This window comes from Ambystoma mexicanum, chromosome 3p (assembly GCF_040938575.1).
Source record: "Ambystoma mexicanum isolate Mex_15411 chromosome 3p, UKY_AmexF1_1, whole genome shotgun sequence".
NCBI classification, from domain to species: Eukaryota; Metazoa; Chordata; class Amphibia; order Caudata; family Ambystomatidae; genus Ambystoma; species Ambystoma mexicanum.
Genome location: NC_090925.1, coordinates 620,598,731 through 620,617,529, shown reverse-complemented (window position 1 = coordinate 620,617,529; position 18,799 = coordinate 620,598,731). Strand labels below are relative to the sequence as shown.

The 18,799-nt window shown below is 42.9% G+C and overlaps 1 protein-coding gene across 1 annotated transcript in view; it reads left to right on the top strand.

Annotated features, from left to right (window-relative positions):
* The window catches only part of STK10 (serine/threonine kinase 10), a 967,310-nt gene that overhangs the window by 804,123 nt on the left and 144,388 nt on the right, over positions 1 to 18,799 (top strand). The window contains exons 10-12 of the mRNA XM_069651382.1: positions 6,802 to 6,932; positions 7,330 to 7,453; positions 16,995 to 17,174. Coding sequence (XP_069507483.1) covers positions 6,802 to 6,932; positions 7,330 to 7,453; positions 16,995 to 17,174 — 435 coding nt within the window. The remainder of the gene's footprint in view (positions 1 to 6,801; positions 6,933 to 7,329; positions 7,454 to 16,994; positions 17,175 to 18,799) is intronic.

The following is an 18,799-nucleotide window of genomic DNA, read 5'->3' as shown; positions in this document are numbered from 1 at the left end:
AGTAACTTTCTCATCAACCCAATGAAACAGTGGCAGAGTGAGGCAGCACCATGGCAGAGCACAAGATTCCGGAAGGATGGGATCCCCATTTCAGGTCTCAGTTTATAGAGCCGCAGAAAGCCATCCAGACACCCAGCTCTACAGATGAGGGGTATCTCAGTCACTTTTACGTGTTATAAATAAGCCAATACTCACAAGAGAAAAATTGGGAGGAAAAAAAACTTGCAACAAAAATAGAAAAACAATATGTTGGTACCAGTCCCCCAGCTTTCACCCACATACTTCCTTTGATATGTTTGTACCAATAGTACACGTATTGCCACAGGAAGAAACTATTATTACTGTGTGGTATCGAGGCAAAGCATTGATCTGTTTAATTTGTATGAATAACAAGGGGCAAATAAATATTTACTATGAAAACATTTGTTTTACAGTTAAAGCAACTTCTAACAAATCATTTTACTACCAAGTTTAAAAAATGTGGAGTAAATTACTCCCAATTCAAAATCTTATCTGGAATACTGCAGACACCATTGCACACACGGTCAACGGGGATGGCCCAGTACTTTCATCCAGTCCGGGGTTAACTTCTCCAACAGGGCCTAGATGATCCCAATGGCTCAACCAGGAACTCCAATGTTTCCTGAGTTGAAGGTCAGATGTAGATGCTTCTACAGGAAATCCTTTTTCTGCAGTTGGTTGGCTGTGCCATCTTATAACTACCCCTGTTGGTCTTATCCCAAGAAGGCTTCTGATGATCCGCCTTCAAAGCAACCTATCGATACTAGTGACTCCTTTTCAGTCATGGTTGCCCCCACTACTTGAACTGGTGCTGGCTGCCTGCAGTCTCCATGGCAGTGACTCACTCTTCTCATGGTATCCTGGAATATCCCTGACATTTAGGATATTGATCTATGTTTTCTACATCCCAGGAACAAGTCACTGCTACCAGGCCACTTGCCCGTCCTGGCTACGTTGGTGCATGCAACGGCACATGGATCTCACTTCTGCTTTTGTAGTAAACCTGTACAAGCTGTCCCCACTATACCAGGGTTATGGTCTAGCAAGTGGCTCATTCAACATTCACGGGTCCACTAACTTTAAAGGCCACTTACTTTGTGGATTGGTGTCTTGAGGCAGGCTCCCCCTGAGCCACAGAGTTATGTAGGGTATCTGCTTGGCCAGGGCCCCCAGGCTCCCTATATTCCATCCTATGAGATGTTGGACTACTCCTTCAACTATTTCTCCAATGACCAGCCAATCAACTCCTCCTGTTAAAACTCCTGGCAAACAAATTCCCAACACGTTTTTGCCTGATAGCTCTCAGATGCATCTATGACATGCGAGCCAATGAATACCACAAATGATGATCTAGTTCTAGCAATGTCACATTTTTTGTCACATATGCTCCTCTTCATTTTATTTAACTAAGTCTGTGTGCCCGTCCCAAGTTGTGAATGTTTCATTGCATACACACATACGAAGCAACCCTCTTGCACGTGCACCAACCTCTGTGCTCTTGATGCCTTAAATTGTACCAATAGCCCTTTTGACCAGTTTTGTAGTCCAGATGTTTCAAGTGGGTTATGATGGATGACGGCGGTGGCACATACTTTGGAGTGCACATAGATTGTGGAGCCATGGAATGAAAAGCATTCTCTGAGAGGTCAAAGCTAGATATTATTCTCAAAGCCTTAGACTGTGTCCCCTTCAACTATACCATCACGTCCTTTTACTTCTGCTCCATCGAGCATACTTCCAGTACCACTTTCGAAGGGCTTTGATCATATTCATATAGTATTCCTCCTTGTCGTTCCAGGAAATGGTGATTTTTCCAAGCGTAGCTTTCAGGAAATGTAGATTGAGGTATAACCTCCACTGCTTTGTATTTAATACAGACACCGCCTCCCTTTCAGCATCTAGCAGCAATTTCAAATGCTGGTTCTTCTTTCTGACTCTTACTTTCACAATTTGTCTTCTAGTATACCCTGCGCTTTTCATTTGCTGCCAGAGTTTCTTACTATCTTGATGGAAAAGGGCTGGTTCGGATAAGTAAAAAAAAGAGGGTAGAGTCTGAGGAAATACAGCCTTATATGCACGTGCCATTTTTTTATGTCACGCGTGTGTCATCTTTTCTCTGCTACTGGAGTAGCTTTATAAAGAGATGTACAAATATGGCTGCCTCTTTGTCTTTAATAAATTCCAGATTTCCTGAAAGCTGTGATCAACATTGATTCCTTTCAATAATGTCTTTTGCCCTTTGCTGCATACTTGAACTGCCCAGAAAACGCACGTTTTTATTTGAAAAATTAATTGCCATTTCAGTGGCCTTCTTTACTCCCCTGCCCACCTGTTTAGTGATCTGCAATGGGAACAAAAGTTAGTGTTAATCTTGTTAATGCACTCAACCTTTTGAACCTATGTCTTTATGGTTTTGTGTGATCTAGTCTATCCTGCGGATTTGGGTTGTTTGACCGAAGTGGAATTATTTGCAGCAGAATTGACTGTAGTCCATTTCGCCACAAATCGCTTTGCACTTCTGCCAAACATACCCTAACGTCCTTTACAACACCCCGCCACCCCGCTCCTACTTACCTGCTTGCTCGCCTCCCCTTTCCCTGCAGTGTCAGATCCATCCCTCCTAACGCAGGTCGGAACCGACGCTGAAGGGTCAATTTTTTTTTTTTTGCCCCTTTCCAAAGTTCAGGAAGCAGGGGACACTGCTGCAATCCCCGCTCCACATGTTTGGTATTTCTTTTATAACCGATCGAATGGTACTAGCCGAATTTGGTCAAATGTACCATTCAATCGATTATATATGAGCAAATTGGCTAATACCTGTCCCTGCAGCATTACAGGCTTTTTTCTCTAGAGAGGCTTGTGTTCGCAGAGAGAAGGTGGCCATGGCAGTGGTGATGTTGTAGGCGGCATTCTTTCTCAACTGAGAACATTTTACATAATGTGGATGTATTGAGGGCTTGAACTAAACCATTTAGAACAGCAGATCACATTTTTGTTATTAAAGCTTTTTCTTCCTATATTTCCCATTCCTGCGAATTGCCAGGCATTGAAGTACCTCAACGGATTATGTAGAGCAGCAAAGTGAACGGCCTCTTATGCTTTTTGCAAACATTATTCTTCGGATGCTTCCACCAGGACAGAATCATCTTTTGGCAGGTAGTTCTGTGCAACCAACTCCCTATAACATTGTTGGCTTATGCTGTCACCCTCTCTGAGTATTAAACGGTGTAATCTAACTTAAAGGCAGGGGCAGGTGATGCACAGAGTAAAATTACTTTCTGGTTGGTTCCCTTTTGTGGTCCTAGCTCACCCTCATTCACAACTATTCCCTTGTATCCCTATGAGGAAATGCCATCCTCAACCATTACTTGTATGGGGTAAGCACCCTACAGAAACAAGTGTGGTTTTTGGTGGTGCTTAAGCATGGAGGAGGAATTGTGGCTCCCGTAATTAAGATACCCCAGGCAACTGGTGGTTACTTTGTAACCCTGTGAGCTTCTCGAGGTCTGGATGACACTCTTTGCTGTGCCAAGCTCATTGACCGGCATGCCCTCCATTGAATACAGAATCTTCTCAATTTTTGAGGAAATTACAGATCTACGGACTGAAGAGGGTGGCAGTTATTAATCCCCTGCAAACCCCAAGAACCCAAAGAGTGTTGTGAGACGACGTGAAGTCGATCTCAGTGTTTGTTTAGGTCCTGAAGAAGTTGATGTAAAACAGTTTGCTTATTCATCCAAACCGGTCGGCTGATTTACCTGCTGATATTCCTTTACACTAAGCCGGATACAGTGTTGGATTTTATAAGCCTTTAGGAATGCCACGAGTGGATGGCACTTCAAATTGGAATACTTGAATAAATAGTGCCGTACACACTCGGGAAGGGGGAGAATAAAGTAAATGAAATACCCCTGCCTGGCTGTACCCCTTTTAGTACCTTTGGCTTAATTTCTTTGCTATTTAGCATTTTTATCACACTTTGGACGTAGTTGAATTTAGAGAAATGTACTCTTACCGGCTATCCCTTCTAGACAGGCGGCACATCAGCTTGACCTAGGGAGAGTGGTTGTCGCACAAGGGCAGTTACAGTCTTCTTGAGGGACTGGTTGAGTTTCAAAATAGTTTTTTTTTTTTATCTATAGGGTACACCCACCCCTTTTTATTGGTACAATGACTACCCCATGGGTGAATTGTCCCCAGTTTTAGAGGGTTTTATTTTAATTAGTTACCTGTTGTGAGTTTCTGTTCAAGAGTGTTTACATTAACCAGCAGTTGGGCGTTATGTTACTTTGCATTTATATAGCGCCTTATGCACCATTGGTATTGTCTGAAGGCGCTGGTAGGTTGAACGCCCTCGGGAACCTAATTTCAAGTCAGTGGATAGAGTATAGAGAGTCAAAGGTGCTTGTGAGCACCGGATATGTGTGCAGCTGGTGTGGCATTCGTGTAATAGCTGCTTCATAGCAGTAGGTGTGGTGGTTGAGAGATCAGGGGTATGTGTTTGTTCTGGCAGGTTTTATCCAGACCGGTTCTGGCTGCGTTAGGCCTGAGGAGAACGCCTGGCTGGGGGGTGTGAAACCAGCAGTGATTAGTTAGTGATGTGGAGTATGAGTCAGATGTTGGTATGAGAACAGCTATACCGAATGGTGTCATAGTATCTCTGTGTTCTAGTTGAATCGTGATGTAAAGAGGAGAGTAAGCATGGTGTTGTGATAAGATGGTTTACATGCTCTTTCAAACGTTGCATGCATTCCAAACCATTCTAGTCCGCTCCATGCGTTCCAGTCCACTCCATGCGCTCCCGTCTGTTTCATGCATTCCAGTCAGCTCCATGCATTCTAGTGTACTCCGAAACATTCCACGCACTCCAAACCATGCTTTACACACTCATATGCTCTACACACACATCCGCTAGTCCGTTCTATACACTCATCCGTTCTATACACTCATCCGTTCTATACACTCATCCGTTCTATACACTCATCCGTTCTATACACTCATCCGTTCTATACACTCATCCGTTCTATACACTCATCCGTTCTATACACTCATCCGTTCTATACACTCATCTGTTCTATACACTCATCCGTTCTACGCACTCCTTCGTTCTACACACTCATCTGCTCAACGCATTCGTCCGCTCAGCGCGCTCATCCGTTCCACTCGCTTCATCCATTCAGTTACATCCGTTCCATTCACTTCGTTCATTCATTATGCATTATCGATTCAGTCCATGTTATTGGTCATACGCACTCGATCCGTTCTGTGCTCTTTATCTATTTCATGCACTGCTCTTGTCTCATGTAACTGAATCTTCTATTCTGCACTTTCCATTTATGCCATGCACTCATACAGTCTGAGTCATCTGTCTGTGTATTCATCAGTCTCTTGTATTCATTTTTCCATCCTCTTCTCTCTCTTCATTTTGCCTGTTTTTGGTTTTTTTTGTCCATTGCACTCATTACATCCATTTCATTCAATTAAACTTCTTTACAGTTTCCGTGTTATTTGTTCCTTTTTACCACTTCACTACTTTGGACTACTTTACTCGTTCTATTCTGTTTGTCCTTTTAGTTTACATTAGCGGTTATTAGTTGTCGATTTCTCACCTGGATCTTGATGCTGTACTGTTATTTGTCTTATTGTTATTGAGGGTCTAGGAGTTAGTTGGATTGGTATCATTGAGCTGCTGTTATTCTGTTTGGGTTAGATTGCGTACGGGTTGGTTTTAGGGGAAGAGCCAAGTTTTCAGTAGTTTGCGGAAGGACATTAGATCATCAGTTAGGCGGATGTGGGGTGGGAGTGCGTTCCACAGCGTGGGGACCAAGGCTGAGAATGATGATCCGCCTAACCTGACTGATTTTGTTTTAGGTATGACTAGGAGGCCGGCTGAGCTTGATCTTAGGGGGCGTGGAGGGTGATGGGGTTTTAGCTTGTCTTGAAGATATTGAGGTCCGGATTTATGCAATGCTCGATGAGAAATGCATAAGGTTTTGAAAGTCACCCTTCGGGCCACTGGAAGTCAATGCAGAGTCTTAAGGCCTGGGGAGATGTGGTCTTTCGGGCCAAGCGCAAGTAGCAGTTTGGCTGTGGCATTTTGGGCAATTTGAAGTTTATTCAGTTGGTAAGCATGGACTCCGAGGTAGAGGGGGTTTGCGTAGTCCAGTCTTGATATAACAATTGATTGGACCGTGGAGTAGTAATGGGGCTATTGTTGTTGGTGTGTCTGTTTCACTCACTGTAGATTTGTAATTCTCTTAGCCACTATGACTTAAGACAGTTTACAAAGTTTGACCATGCATAAACCTTGGGTGACTGGAAATATATGTGCATTTTCTTTTTTTTTTTTTTGTATCCTCTGCCCTCCAAAGCAGCCTTCTTCTCTTCACTGCAACCTTCCAGCTCTCTCTCTTCCAACCATAATCCTCTCACTCTCTCTACTGCAGTTGCTCCTCTCTCTCTGCTAATGTTGCCCCCATTCCCTCCACAGCTGCCTTCCTCCTCCTCCAGTATACATTCTTGGGCTGGCAATGGGTGCTTATGTAGCCTTTAGGTGACAGTGTATCATCTTCCAGTAGATAGAAATGGGTGCTTCTAAAGGCTTTGAATAGTGCATGACATTGGACCTGCATGGAGCTGATGCACAGCAGTAGCTATGTAACACCTTGGGCGCAATCAAAGGAGCAGCACAGGGGTTGTTTGGGTCAGGCATCAAACTACATATAGATTCTTCTTTGACCACTTACTAAATATCCATGTCTCGATTTGCTTGTTCGCTAGAATTCTCGAATGCACAACAAAACCCTGAAGCGGACCCGGAAGTTTGTGGTGGATGGCGTGGAAGTGAGTATCACAACCTCCAAGATCATCAGTGAAGATGAGAAAAAGGACGAGGAGATGAGGTTCCTCAGGCAAGTGGTCCTTAAAGTGGTTTGACCCCTTGCGCTCCATGCTACATTTGTATCACACTCATCTCGTGAATGCTGGCAGCAATCAGCGTGTGGGTACTTGCTCTTGGTCAGCCAGGTTCTTTCTGTTTTTCCACAAGCGCCAGCACCACCATTCAACAGCAGAATGCCCAGCTGAGCTCCAGCTTCATTGAGTGTCGTGTTGCATAATTTATTTTCTTTGTGGGGGTGTGGGTTCTATTTCGAAACACAGACAATACAAGTAGAAATCTGCATTTGTTTTTGTTCTGAAACTATGCAATTGTATATGCCAGTATCCTGCAGCATTATTAACATGTACTTAAAATACAAAAAGTAAATGCCTTGCTCCATAACTGTGAGTGCTTATTTAACTCTATAGGCGCCAAGAGCTGCGGGAATTGAGGTTACTACAAAAGGAGGAACACAGAAATCAGAGTCTGCTGAACACCAAGCACCAAATGCAGCTGGAGCAAATGATGCGGCGCTTTGAGCAGGAATTACATGTAAGTTTATCTCTTGTTGATGGTTGGAGAGGTGCGGCTGTATGGCGTGGATACAGCTGTGCCAAAATGGTATTCAATGCTTGTGTTTATGTGGTTTATTTAATGTTTTAAATGGGTGTGACTTGAAGATCTGTCATTTTATTGTGCATAGGGTGTGTTAAGATGTAAATTTCCTATTGTAATACACGTGGATTCGAGCTCTGCTAATATAATCATAAAACATGTCCACCCAATGGATACTACCTTCTTTTCAAATTAAAACGTGCTTAGGTAACCTCTGAATGCAAGTCAAAAGCTGATCAAGTGGACTTAATTACTTTTAGATCTATTTCATAACTTTACATCATAGGGCAATTAATGGAAAGGACAGTGATGAGAAGGCTAGTCCTTGGCAACTAGTAGACAGTCAGTCATGATTTATGCAAAATATATTCCATAAAAGATTGCTAGTCATTTACACTTGATTTTAGCATGTTAGCAGAAGACATATGCATATATGAGAGTATGGAAGAAGGAACATGGCAATGATAAAATAGTGGACTATCATAAATGTAATATTGGATAAATAACTGGATATGCCTGAATGGTATAACAATATAAAATTCTAACTGTAGAGAATTCCTCAGGAGTAGAGCACTTGGTCACTTGGATCCATGTCCTGGAACACCCTCCCACATTAATAGAGTCTGGCAATATTTGACAAGGTGGCGCCGTTCCATCCCCAAATAAAGAATGCTCTTACATCAGCAAGCTGCAGATCAGACAAGTTCAAAAATTGTTTCCAACATACGTGGCCAATACCGCCATGCCACTGGACACCATGTTCTCAATACTAATCATTCTGAGATTTGTGGTCTTGTTTTGTTTGAGTTGATCAACTTGGACTAAACAGCTGATAATGATTTGTGCAAGCAAACCCTTGACTGGAAAGGTGTGGTCCCATGACATTGAGCCATGTGGTCACCCTTATTGCTCACTTTAGGTAAAGTCTAAGCTACTGAATTGTAAAGTGCTTTGGTTTCCCAACAAAGGTAATCGAAATTCTGTAGTAAGGGCAAAACTGAGGAGCCATGCTAAGTATGGAAGCAACACATTTGACAAGTCTATCAACCCTTCATTGGCTGTTGATCAAAACGAGTCCACGTTTTACAGCACAGAGCAAGGGTTGGCATATTTTAGCAAGTGGCTAAAGCAACAAAGGCAAGAACAATATATTGTGACAACAAACACAAACTGACTGTCTTCAAAGTAGTCTGAGAAATGTAGGTGTTTTTCACCAGTAAGGTTGGACAACTGAAACAGTCTGCTAGGAGATCGGAGACCAAAACCGAGCTATCTATGGTTAAAGAACAGACTAAAAGTAATGTTTTAAAATAAAAATAAACATTTCAACTTGGAAACCATGACACGTCACTGCTCATACATAACCCAAGGGTGCAAAGGGTGTGAGTTGAGTTATTGACCATATGCAACTAATTGCTTAAGCACATAGGTGGGAGGGATTGTATGATTTATTGGGTGCACACAAGGGGTGGGTGATACCCATTCTAGGATTTATTTTTAATGTAAAAGGAGAGATTGTCAATTGTGTGATTAGTTGTGTGGGCAAGGGAGGGGCTGTCCATAGTATGATTTATTAGTTTGTGGGAGGGATTTTGTCCTTTGGTGAATGTAGTCTGTGTATAAAAAGGGAAGGTTGTCCATTGTGGAAGTAATTGAGTGACTGAAGATCAGTAATCTGTTGCGAATATTTGGGTTGTGCAAGAGGGGCTGATATTCAATTGTAGGCTCAATCAGCTGTGTTAAATGGGAACAGTTGCATTATGGCAAATAAAGGGTGTGTACAAGTAATGTGGGTTTCCCTTTGCTGAATCCATTGTGGTGGGGTTTAGAAGGGTTGACGGCCAATTTGACGAGTGACTGGTGGTTCAAAAGGAAAGTTTGTTCATTGTAGGAGTTACTGACAGAGTAACTGGGACGGAGTTCCATTACAAAAAGTGTGGGTGGGTGTGGGTGTGGATCTTTGTGAATGGGCCTAAGCACACATGCAGTGGATTCACATTGATCCTCTACTAAAACAAATAAAAATCAATCGAATGTTATCCCAGCACGGGAGGGTGGTAAGGCCTGTGTTATGCAAATAAATCCCAGGAGAGCACACCGGAAGCCTAAAGACATTTGTGAAGCAATTGCCCCGCTGTGTTGCTGCTTCAAATTGCTAAGGAGGAAAATGAGTGAATAGGGTTTGTAGGTGAAAGGATGGAAAGCAGTGATGTCATTTTATTTGTATTGCTTTGTGACCACCTACACCATGCTGAGGATGTTTCAAAGCCCAATGGGAAAATTATTAGAAAGCGAAGGGGGCTGGGAGAAGCAAGAGATGGAAGAGGTGGAATAATCAGAACAATAAAGGGAGTGAGTTGGAAGACATGGATCACATTGAGAGTGGTACCATGACAAAATAATCCCTTGTCCCCTTTCGTCCCTGCAATCTCTGTTTATTACACCCAAAGTCTCTTTGCCCTCTCCTTTTGCATTTGTGGGCAGCTAAGCTCATTGTGGAGCTCCCACAAATCTCTACTTGCAGAGATCTGCCATAAATTGCTTTCTTATGTGGATTGGAGCACAACAGAGAAGCAATTCAGGAGGTTGTTGCCTCGTTCCACTTGTCAAACGTTTGTAAATCTCAATTTTTTAAATAGCACAGCATTGGCAGTTGTTACGTTTTAGTTCTCGCAATTTCTACACATATGGAATTGATACACAGCCTGTGGCCCCTTTTTGCACCGGACTAGGCCTGAACCCTCCTGTTCTATTAAAGGGAAAAGCCCCACAAATCACAGAATGCAGACATTCTCATCCAAACTGCTGAACATTTTTTTTATTAGCCTAGCATCAAGCCACCACAGTGAATTAACCACAGATTTGAACTTCTGTCTTTACAACATGCATATAGCAGGCAAACACTCTGAACTGGCTTTTTCCTCTTGAAATATTTCTCCTGAGTTAAAGCTTTCATGGATTATCCACCTACTGAAAAGATCCAGTCTGGATCAATCAGACGAGTAATTTTCGGTCCATAGCCAATAGTCCTTTTTTATGAGGCTTTGCGAAAAAATCACTTTTCTGCAATTACAGGACTGGCTTGAAACCCATCAGTTAAACGGGTTCCTGACAATCTGGCTTCCGGCCCTCACGCTGCATGGAAATGTCCCTCCTGTATATTACAGAGGGCTTCTCTAGAACCTTGATAATCCAACCTCCCTAGTTATAATGCTCGAACTTTAAGCTGCATTTATATATATATATATATATATATATATATATATATATATATATATATATAATTTTATTTTTTTTTACACTGGTTTTCACTGGGAGCCAATCGAGCTGTTGTAACAGGTGGTGTGAACGAGAGAATCTAGTGGCCCCCAGCGCCAAATGGGCTGTAGAGTTTTGCAAAATCTACAGCCTTTGGATCATAAAGGTAGGTTGCCCAAAATAGATTCCGTTACAGTAGTCCAGGGATCCCAGGATGGAAGAAGTCACTACTTTGATACAGAGCTCAGCCTCAAGGCAAGGCACGGTCGTCTTCAGAATTTTCGGTTGAACAAAACTTTGCCTGACATACCTACGAGATTTGAGCTTCTATAGAGCCTGATGACAAGAGTTTAACGCCAGGGTTCTTCACTGATTCACTAGGAATAGGGCATGGACCCAGAGAATCTGGCAAGTAATCAGCCTGCCAGGCTGTACTGGAGTTTTGGGGGAAAGGGGTGCCCACCACCAGGATCTCCGTTTTGTCCGAGGCCAACTGTAACCAGTTCTTGGCCATCCAGTCACCAATCACAGACAGACAAATTTGTAATTTTGATGGAGAATCAGCTGAAGGTGAATCCAGATGAAAAAAGGACCTTCATGTCATCTGCGAGGTGTAAAAAAGCACCTTGTGTTCCGCAATAAGATCAGCTAACGGGCAAAGACAAAGATTGAAAAGGAGAGGGGACAAAGCAGATACCTGAGGGACACCACATGGCACAGCTGCTGGGAAAGACTGAAAAGGAAAGAGAGGTCATTTGGGCACGATCAGTAACAAAAGAAAAAAGAAGTGAACCAGGCAAGTGGAAGACCCAATATGCTGCATTTTTCAAACAGCCAAGAAGAATGCCATGATCAATGGTATCAAAGGCTGCGGAGAGGTCCAGGAGACTCAAGATTCCAACATTGCTGCAGTCGTGAAGCAGGGCAAGATCATCTAAAACAGAGATCATGACGTATCGATTCTGTGCCCCTAATTGGTCTGAATCCAGATGAAGTGGGTGACGGAGATGCTGAGATTCAGGAAAATAGGAGAATTGAAAAGTGATGATAGCTTCCATAAGCTTCATAAGGACCGGGAGCAGAAAGATGGAATCATAATTCACTGTTAGGGCTGAATCTAGATGAGGCTTCTTCAGAAGCGGAGTAGCCAAGGCGTGTTTTAGAGCAGTAGGGATCACACCAGCAGTAAAGGAGTGGTGAAGAGCTGCTGTAAACAAGGGCATAGTATCTTCAGGGTGGGACAGGATATCATAAAGAGGAATAGGATCCGCAGGAGAAGCAAATTTAAGCTTGCATTAGTCAGCCACAACTGTTTTTTCAGTAACTGGTTCAAACTGTAACAGGTTAGCCGGGTTCTCTACATAAGAAGGCTGCACCGATAGTACATATTCTGAGGGGCCCGACCCATTGTTAGCAATGGACCGCCGGATCTTGTGGATCTTCTCAACAAAGTATGTACTATTGGCATTGCACCGAGCGTGTGAATGCGAGTGATCAACCTCTGGCGACAGAGGGACAGAAAGTTCATTCGCGACTCTAAATAATTTGCATGTGGGTCATGAAGCTGATATGATGCGATTTGCATTAAAGTTAGATTTTGCAGCTTTAATTACGTCCTGATAATGAGACAGAGCCTGCTCATAGACCCGCTTGGTTTGAGGATCGTAATTTGTACGCCATCTAGGTTCCTAACAACTCAGGCTTGCTTAAAGATCTTTAGGTCCGATGAGAACAAGGAGCCGAAGGTTTGGAACGAATGACGGTCGTCTTCACAGAGGCAAATGCATCTACTGTCCCTTCTAGAGCATTTAGAAGAGCTGTGCAGGGATCTTGCTTATCTGTCAAGATAAGATGCTTTGTGTCTGTTAAAAGATGCTAGGGATAGACAGACCTTAGGCGTCAGGGTTGAGAGATTTTTTAAGTCTCTGAGGCAGGATATAATAAAAGATAGAAGAGAATGATCAGACCAAGCACCTGGTAATGGTTTAAAAGAAGCTGTCAAAGATTCCTCTCATAAGATCAGATCAAGAGTGTTTCCCAAACAGTGAGTGGAAAGATAGTTTACGTAAGTAAAAAGAGGTGTCGGCTAGTATCACGAGTACGTTTTTTGCATGCGAGTCTGCAGGATTATTAGGCCGCACCTTAAAATTGCCCATGAAAATGAGTTTAGGGTGGATCAGTGCCACGTCCATAGCTAATTGAGCAAACCTACTGGCAAAAATTAGCTTAGGATTGGGACAGCGGGTAGTTAACCAGTTGCATGTTGATAGAAACATTAGGTTATTGTTTTATTCTAACTAAATAAAGTTCACATAGCAGCTCATGTACCAGAGAAACTGAGGAACAATTTGGAGATGCTAGAAAGATCACAGCTAAGCTACCACACTTTGTGCAGGGTGTAGAGGGTCTGTCCAGGTGCAAAATGTTATAATCTAAAGGTAACATCTGTCTCATGTCCGGATCAGAGGAAGACATAAACCATGTTGGTGTCAAACATAGGAGGTCTGGAGAAAAATCTTTAAACAGGGTGTGACTGTCATGCCGCTGTGCTGCCGATCAGGCATTGATCCAAAAGCCAGTGAGGAAAGAAGCACACACGCCAGAACTATTCTGAGGTTTAGCTACGGAAGAATTATCCTCCATATTGCCCCCCTACAGTTCCAGAGCCTTGAGCCCAGATTCTGGGCACTGGAAGATGTGAGCAGAGGAACAGACTGGTTAAGGGGCAGCAGCTCGTTGTGAGTATACTGCTTCCTACTGCATTTAATAGTCCCTGGGGACTGCAACAATATAGCAGCCATCTTTTGGCACGCTTTGGGGGCCCAGGGACTGCGCGGGTCCTGGACAGGCACAGACGGGCTTGCCTTTAGCACGCTTGCTACGTGCGTCGGCTGGGCAGACGCTCATCCCAGAACTTAAGTGCAGGGAGTCACGTGGAGTAGTGATGCACCGTACAATAACAAAGGAAGAAATACTTCCGCTAGGTGAACAGTGAGTCTGCCAAAATGCCTAATAACATCAAGTTTTTGATGCCCTAGGTTCTCCTTCACAGGCTTGCTATTCCAGGACATCAGTTCTGTTTAACATTTAATGGACTTTTCACTGATTTTGTGTCTTCCAAATATGGAGTCCCCTAGGGCTCCTCTTTATCACTCCTATTGTTTAATATTGATGTTACACCTTTCCATGACTTCCTCTCGGACGGACATTGAATTTCAATGTTACATTGACACTACTCAACCGTATCTCAAGATTTCTGGTTGTCCATTGTCCGACAGCCTGGCGCTCTACAACATTTTAGGCCAGATTGAAACCTGGATGCAATGCAACTGTCTCAGCCTTAACACATCGAAAACGGAGTTGATGTTGTCCCCCCCCCCCTTTTCCTTAAAACTCACTTCCCCATTTCAGCTGGAGGCAGGAACGTTATCCTCCTCAAACCAAGTTACATCACGCTGGACCTCATTACTAGGTTGCTGATCAAACTTGCCGGTAGGCGGCGGGTTACCGGCAACCCCATAATACTGTTAGCACCTCCTGACATCCCAGTGCTATCGGGATATCACAGGCAGTAGCGGTACAGTTATTTCCCATTCCCATGGAGTTTTTTAACGGTGCCGGTGCTTCAGTGAAAAGCCTGCCGGTCGGGGCCTGAACTCCTGTGAGGTCAGGCCTGCTAGAAGTTCCGTGCCCCTACCGGCAGACTCGCAGTGTCCCAGTCCAGAAAAGGTGCTGGTAACTTTTTACCGGCACCATTATTTCCGGAGCTGGCCACTTGTAATGAGGGGCACTGTCTCTGCCTTGAACGTTTCTTAGACTTTTTTTGTTCAGGTCAACTCCACCTTAAGCACTAGCCCTTACTGCATGAGACTCTTTAGGCAAATCCATTTGTGTTTTATGCCAGCACACTTGCCTACTATTGTGCAAGCAATGATCTGCTCCAAGCTAGAGTCCTGTAATTCGCTTCTTATTGGATCACCAAAATCTGTCACAAAATCCAGGTACTCCTAAATAACATTGCCAGAATTGTGTTGAGCCTCCCTTTCTGTTCTCACATTACCCCTCTCCTGAGACAACACCATTAACTTCCTGTTTCTGTGTGTATTCATTTTAAAATTGCACCTTGGTTCATAAATGCGTGTACGGCAGGGATAACTCCTAACTGTCCAAGAGAATGGCCTTGCACATCTCAAGCCGGCCATGTCGATTTTCTGCACTTAACTGGTTTGGTCCCCCCCAGATTCAGATTCAATTGATTATATGGGATATTTCCACATTTTTAAGGCTGTAAAACAAAAACAAACTATTTATTTTGGCCGATTTTGTGTGGCTTTCGAAATACCGAAATATCACAATCTGAACCCCCCACACTTGCCTCTCCTGCACTGGTGGGATTTCTAGTAAATTGGGAGGTTTCACAAACCAAACCTTCCCTACCCTCCCCTGCTGCTCCCCTTACCACCTCAGTACACTCCCCCTCATCCACTCACAAATGCAGCTACCCGCTCCTCTGCCCCCCCTTCCCTACCGCAAACATTCCTGTTCTTCTCACACACCTCACTTACTCAAGAACACAAACACAAAATAAACACTTACCTTATTCCCGTGACTTCCCTCGCCTGTCAACCCCTGCATGTACTAAGGTAAGTGAGGGAGGGGGGTTTGGTTATGGACTAAGGAGGTGGACGAATGGGTTTTGTATGATCGATTTAATCAATATTTTTCTAAATCAATCGTAACTGTTGATGGGGAAAAATAAATTGGCTACGTCACTTAGTACCACTCAATTCCACTCGGGCAGAACCTTTGCAGTAAAAGGTGCAAACATCTGGAACGTCGTTCCTCCTTGGCTCAGGCTACACTTCGACATCTGTAGATTTCGGAAACTCTTGAACTCTTTTTTAGCAGTTTCTTGCAAGTTAATCTGACTCCAGAATAACGGTTATCTCCTCATTCCCTTCCCTGTCTCAGTGCTCTTTGGGTTTGAGCGCTTTTCAAGTTAATATAAATGGAATACAGAGCAACCTTAACCATGCAATGCATCACCTAAATTAATGCATGGCCAATAAAAGACGATTCCCTTTGTAGAATAGATTGGGTGTTTTAAAAGTGCAAAGATTTGTGTTTGTAGAATGTATTGGGTGTTAAATGTGATGGCAGTTTTCACTGTAGAATTGATTGATTTAGTAACCATGATTGAGGTTGAAAATTGTAAAAATAATTCTGGGTGTAAAATGTTTGGGCTGTCCATTGTAAGATCTATTAGTTTTATAAAATGAGATGTCGACAATTGTGGATTTTCTTTACAATTAAGGAAGTTGTGAATTGTTTGCTTTTATAGTCGCGTAAACGGCCATTATCATGTACCATTCAAACCCCTATTTTATCACCAAGCGTGCTTTCTACAGCAGTGGCCGGTAATCTACAAGAGTTCACTTAGAAGAAAGTCATTGACTGCAAGCTGGCGGGAGTGCTTTGAAATAGCAACACAGCCTTCACAGCAGTATAAGGTTTTAAGCTACAGAACTCAATTCTGATCTGTCTCCACACAGAGGAAGACCATCAAGCTTTTAGAAAATCCCTCAAAACATGGCTGTTTACAAGTCTGCAACTGACATACTAGCATAGCGCCCCATAAACCAGACCAATGTCAACCCAGTCTCTGACCCAAAGACCCCCTCTGTCCCACACAACTCCAGCTTTTCCACTTTTCTTGCAGAGAAACAAGCAGCAAGGCCACCACAATTGTAGAGGTGCACTATACAAGACTACTTTACATTACATTTAGATTTGGTGTTGTCCATTGGGCAATGTTGTGGAAAAGGCATGGCAGTTAGGTGTTGGCGGATGGAATAGAGTTGTGAATTTTCTGCAAGGGAAAATAGATGCTAATGAGTCAACTTATTAGCATGAAATATATAAGGAGTAAATTGAGTATGTTTCTTTGGATAGATAAACATTAATGGGAGGTAAACACAGGCGACCACTAAATGGGATGGAGGATTCATACTGTATATCTGTTGTATACTCCCAGCTCACAGTGCTTATTGTTTCCCGCTAACAATGCTGTTTTCTCTTGGGATTCTACGGACGTGTGATTTTCTCAATGATGGTTACCCTTGGATCGTGTTTCACATGCAATGACTTGATGAATTCAGAGTTGCCACCACAGGAGTCACTTGCTCTTGGGTTGACATAATTCTTTATTTTTCTTTCTCAGATAAAGAAGAAATTCTTTGACACCGAGCTGGAGAACCTGGAGCGCCAGCAGAAGCAGCAGATTGAAAGGATGGAGCAGGAGCACGCCCTTCGCAGGAAGGAGGAGTCAAAGCGCCTCCGGGTAGATCAGGAGCGGGAGTACAATCAATTCCTGGAGCAGCAGAAACTGAAGAAGAAAGAGGTACATTTCAGCGTCCATCCCAGACTCTGAACCAAGTCTCAGCCCCTGTCTTGGTGAGAAAAGTGGTAATAAAGGGAGCACCAAGGTGCATTCCCAATTGCATCTCACCAGTGTCCTTTTTTTTTTAAGTGCTGAAGTTGTGCCTCACCCTTTCTACTGTGTCTGCCCTCTAATATGGGTGGACCGGCAGTATTCAGTAGTCCAGCCATGGTTTTGCATGGTCAGTAGCCAATTTGGTCAAGACCCCATTTAGTTTCACTCGCATAGATCTCCGATGCTTCACACCAACCATAACATCAAATGTGACGGAGCAATGCTAAACGTGCCCCAACATGTCTATTTCAAGCACATTAGGGTTAGATAGATGAATTGTAATGACTCCTGGTTTTTCTCTTTAGGCAAGTCAGTACCTATAGAATGTTTTACTGAACAGATGGGTATAGTCTTATGGTTTTTTTAAGAATCATAAGAACCTACTAGAGGCTAATTCAATATTATATACACGTGATCCATATATTGAGGAGCATCCATTGATGTGCATACATGAGGCTGCTGTTGTGCTATGTTTGAAAGTATTTACTTAATTCCCATCATACAAATATTTAAACTGTTTCAAAAATTATTACCGCATCTGTAGTCTGTTTTTTGCATTTTGCACAGAATCATGAAGCAAAGACAAAGATTGAAGAAAAAAGAAAACCTTCAATTATTTGAATTAGTCCTATAGCAGAAATATAATTGAGAGTTCTAATTGTGTGAATAAGTTGCAGTGTTGCTAGGATCCTGTTTGCGAGCCACACAATTTTCAACAGCAGGGTTTTAAAACAGTGCTCCACTTTAGTGCGTTTTGTTTTTGGTTGAATGTTGCTATACAATTTAAGGAATAAAATGTCCGACTATGTCCAGACATGTCTGGCCTATAAGGCATTCTGATGTTATGTTCTATGAGGCATATCTTAACATGTTGTGTGTGTTCAGTTAGAGCTGTAGAGGAGGGTTTCTCCAGGGGCACCCTTCTTTCCTTTACACTGGAATCGATTTGTGATTTTCAGTGATGTGTACTGGAATTGTGTAAACTTAGAGTTTAGTGGGATAGTCAAACCAGGATATTACTGAGCATGTGAAACTGGGAGCTTACTTGGGAGTGTCTTATCATAGCACCCGCATCATAAAATGATGAATATCATGATATGACCTTTTATGACAAAATATGCCATATTATATAAAATGACATATAACAGGACAAATATTTACATGGCATATGTCACGTGTAGCAATCGGCAAAACACACATGACCATAAAAGGTATTATTCTACAAATATTTGTTCTAAAGTGCTTCTTATGAATTGAACATAGTTTGCAATAAACTATTTAGGGTGGCCGGTAATGTGTCCCACACACACATCAATATACATGTCACGCTATTAGATATAGGTTACTACGGATCCCACTAGGGCCTGGGCAATACCCCTTCTCCCAGGGATCCAGTATGCCGCTAGCTTCCCCTTCAGGTTCAGTGATCTAGCACCCAGCTTTTTCCTCGTCATTGGTGAAATATAAGTGTGGGGACCTGGGAAAATCAATGGTGCCAGGAAATACCCTTTCTCCCGGGGATCCCACACCCA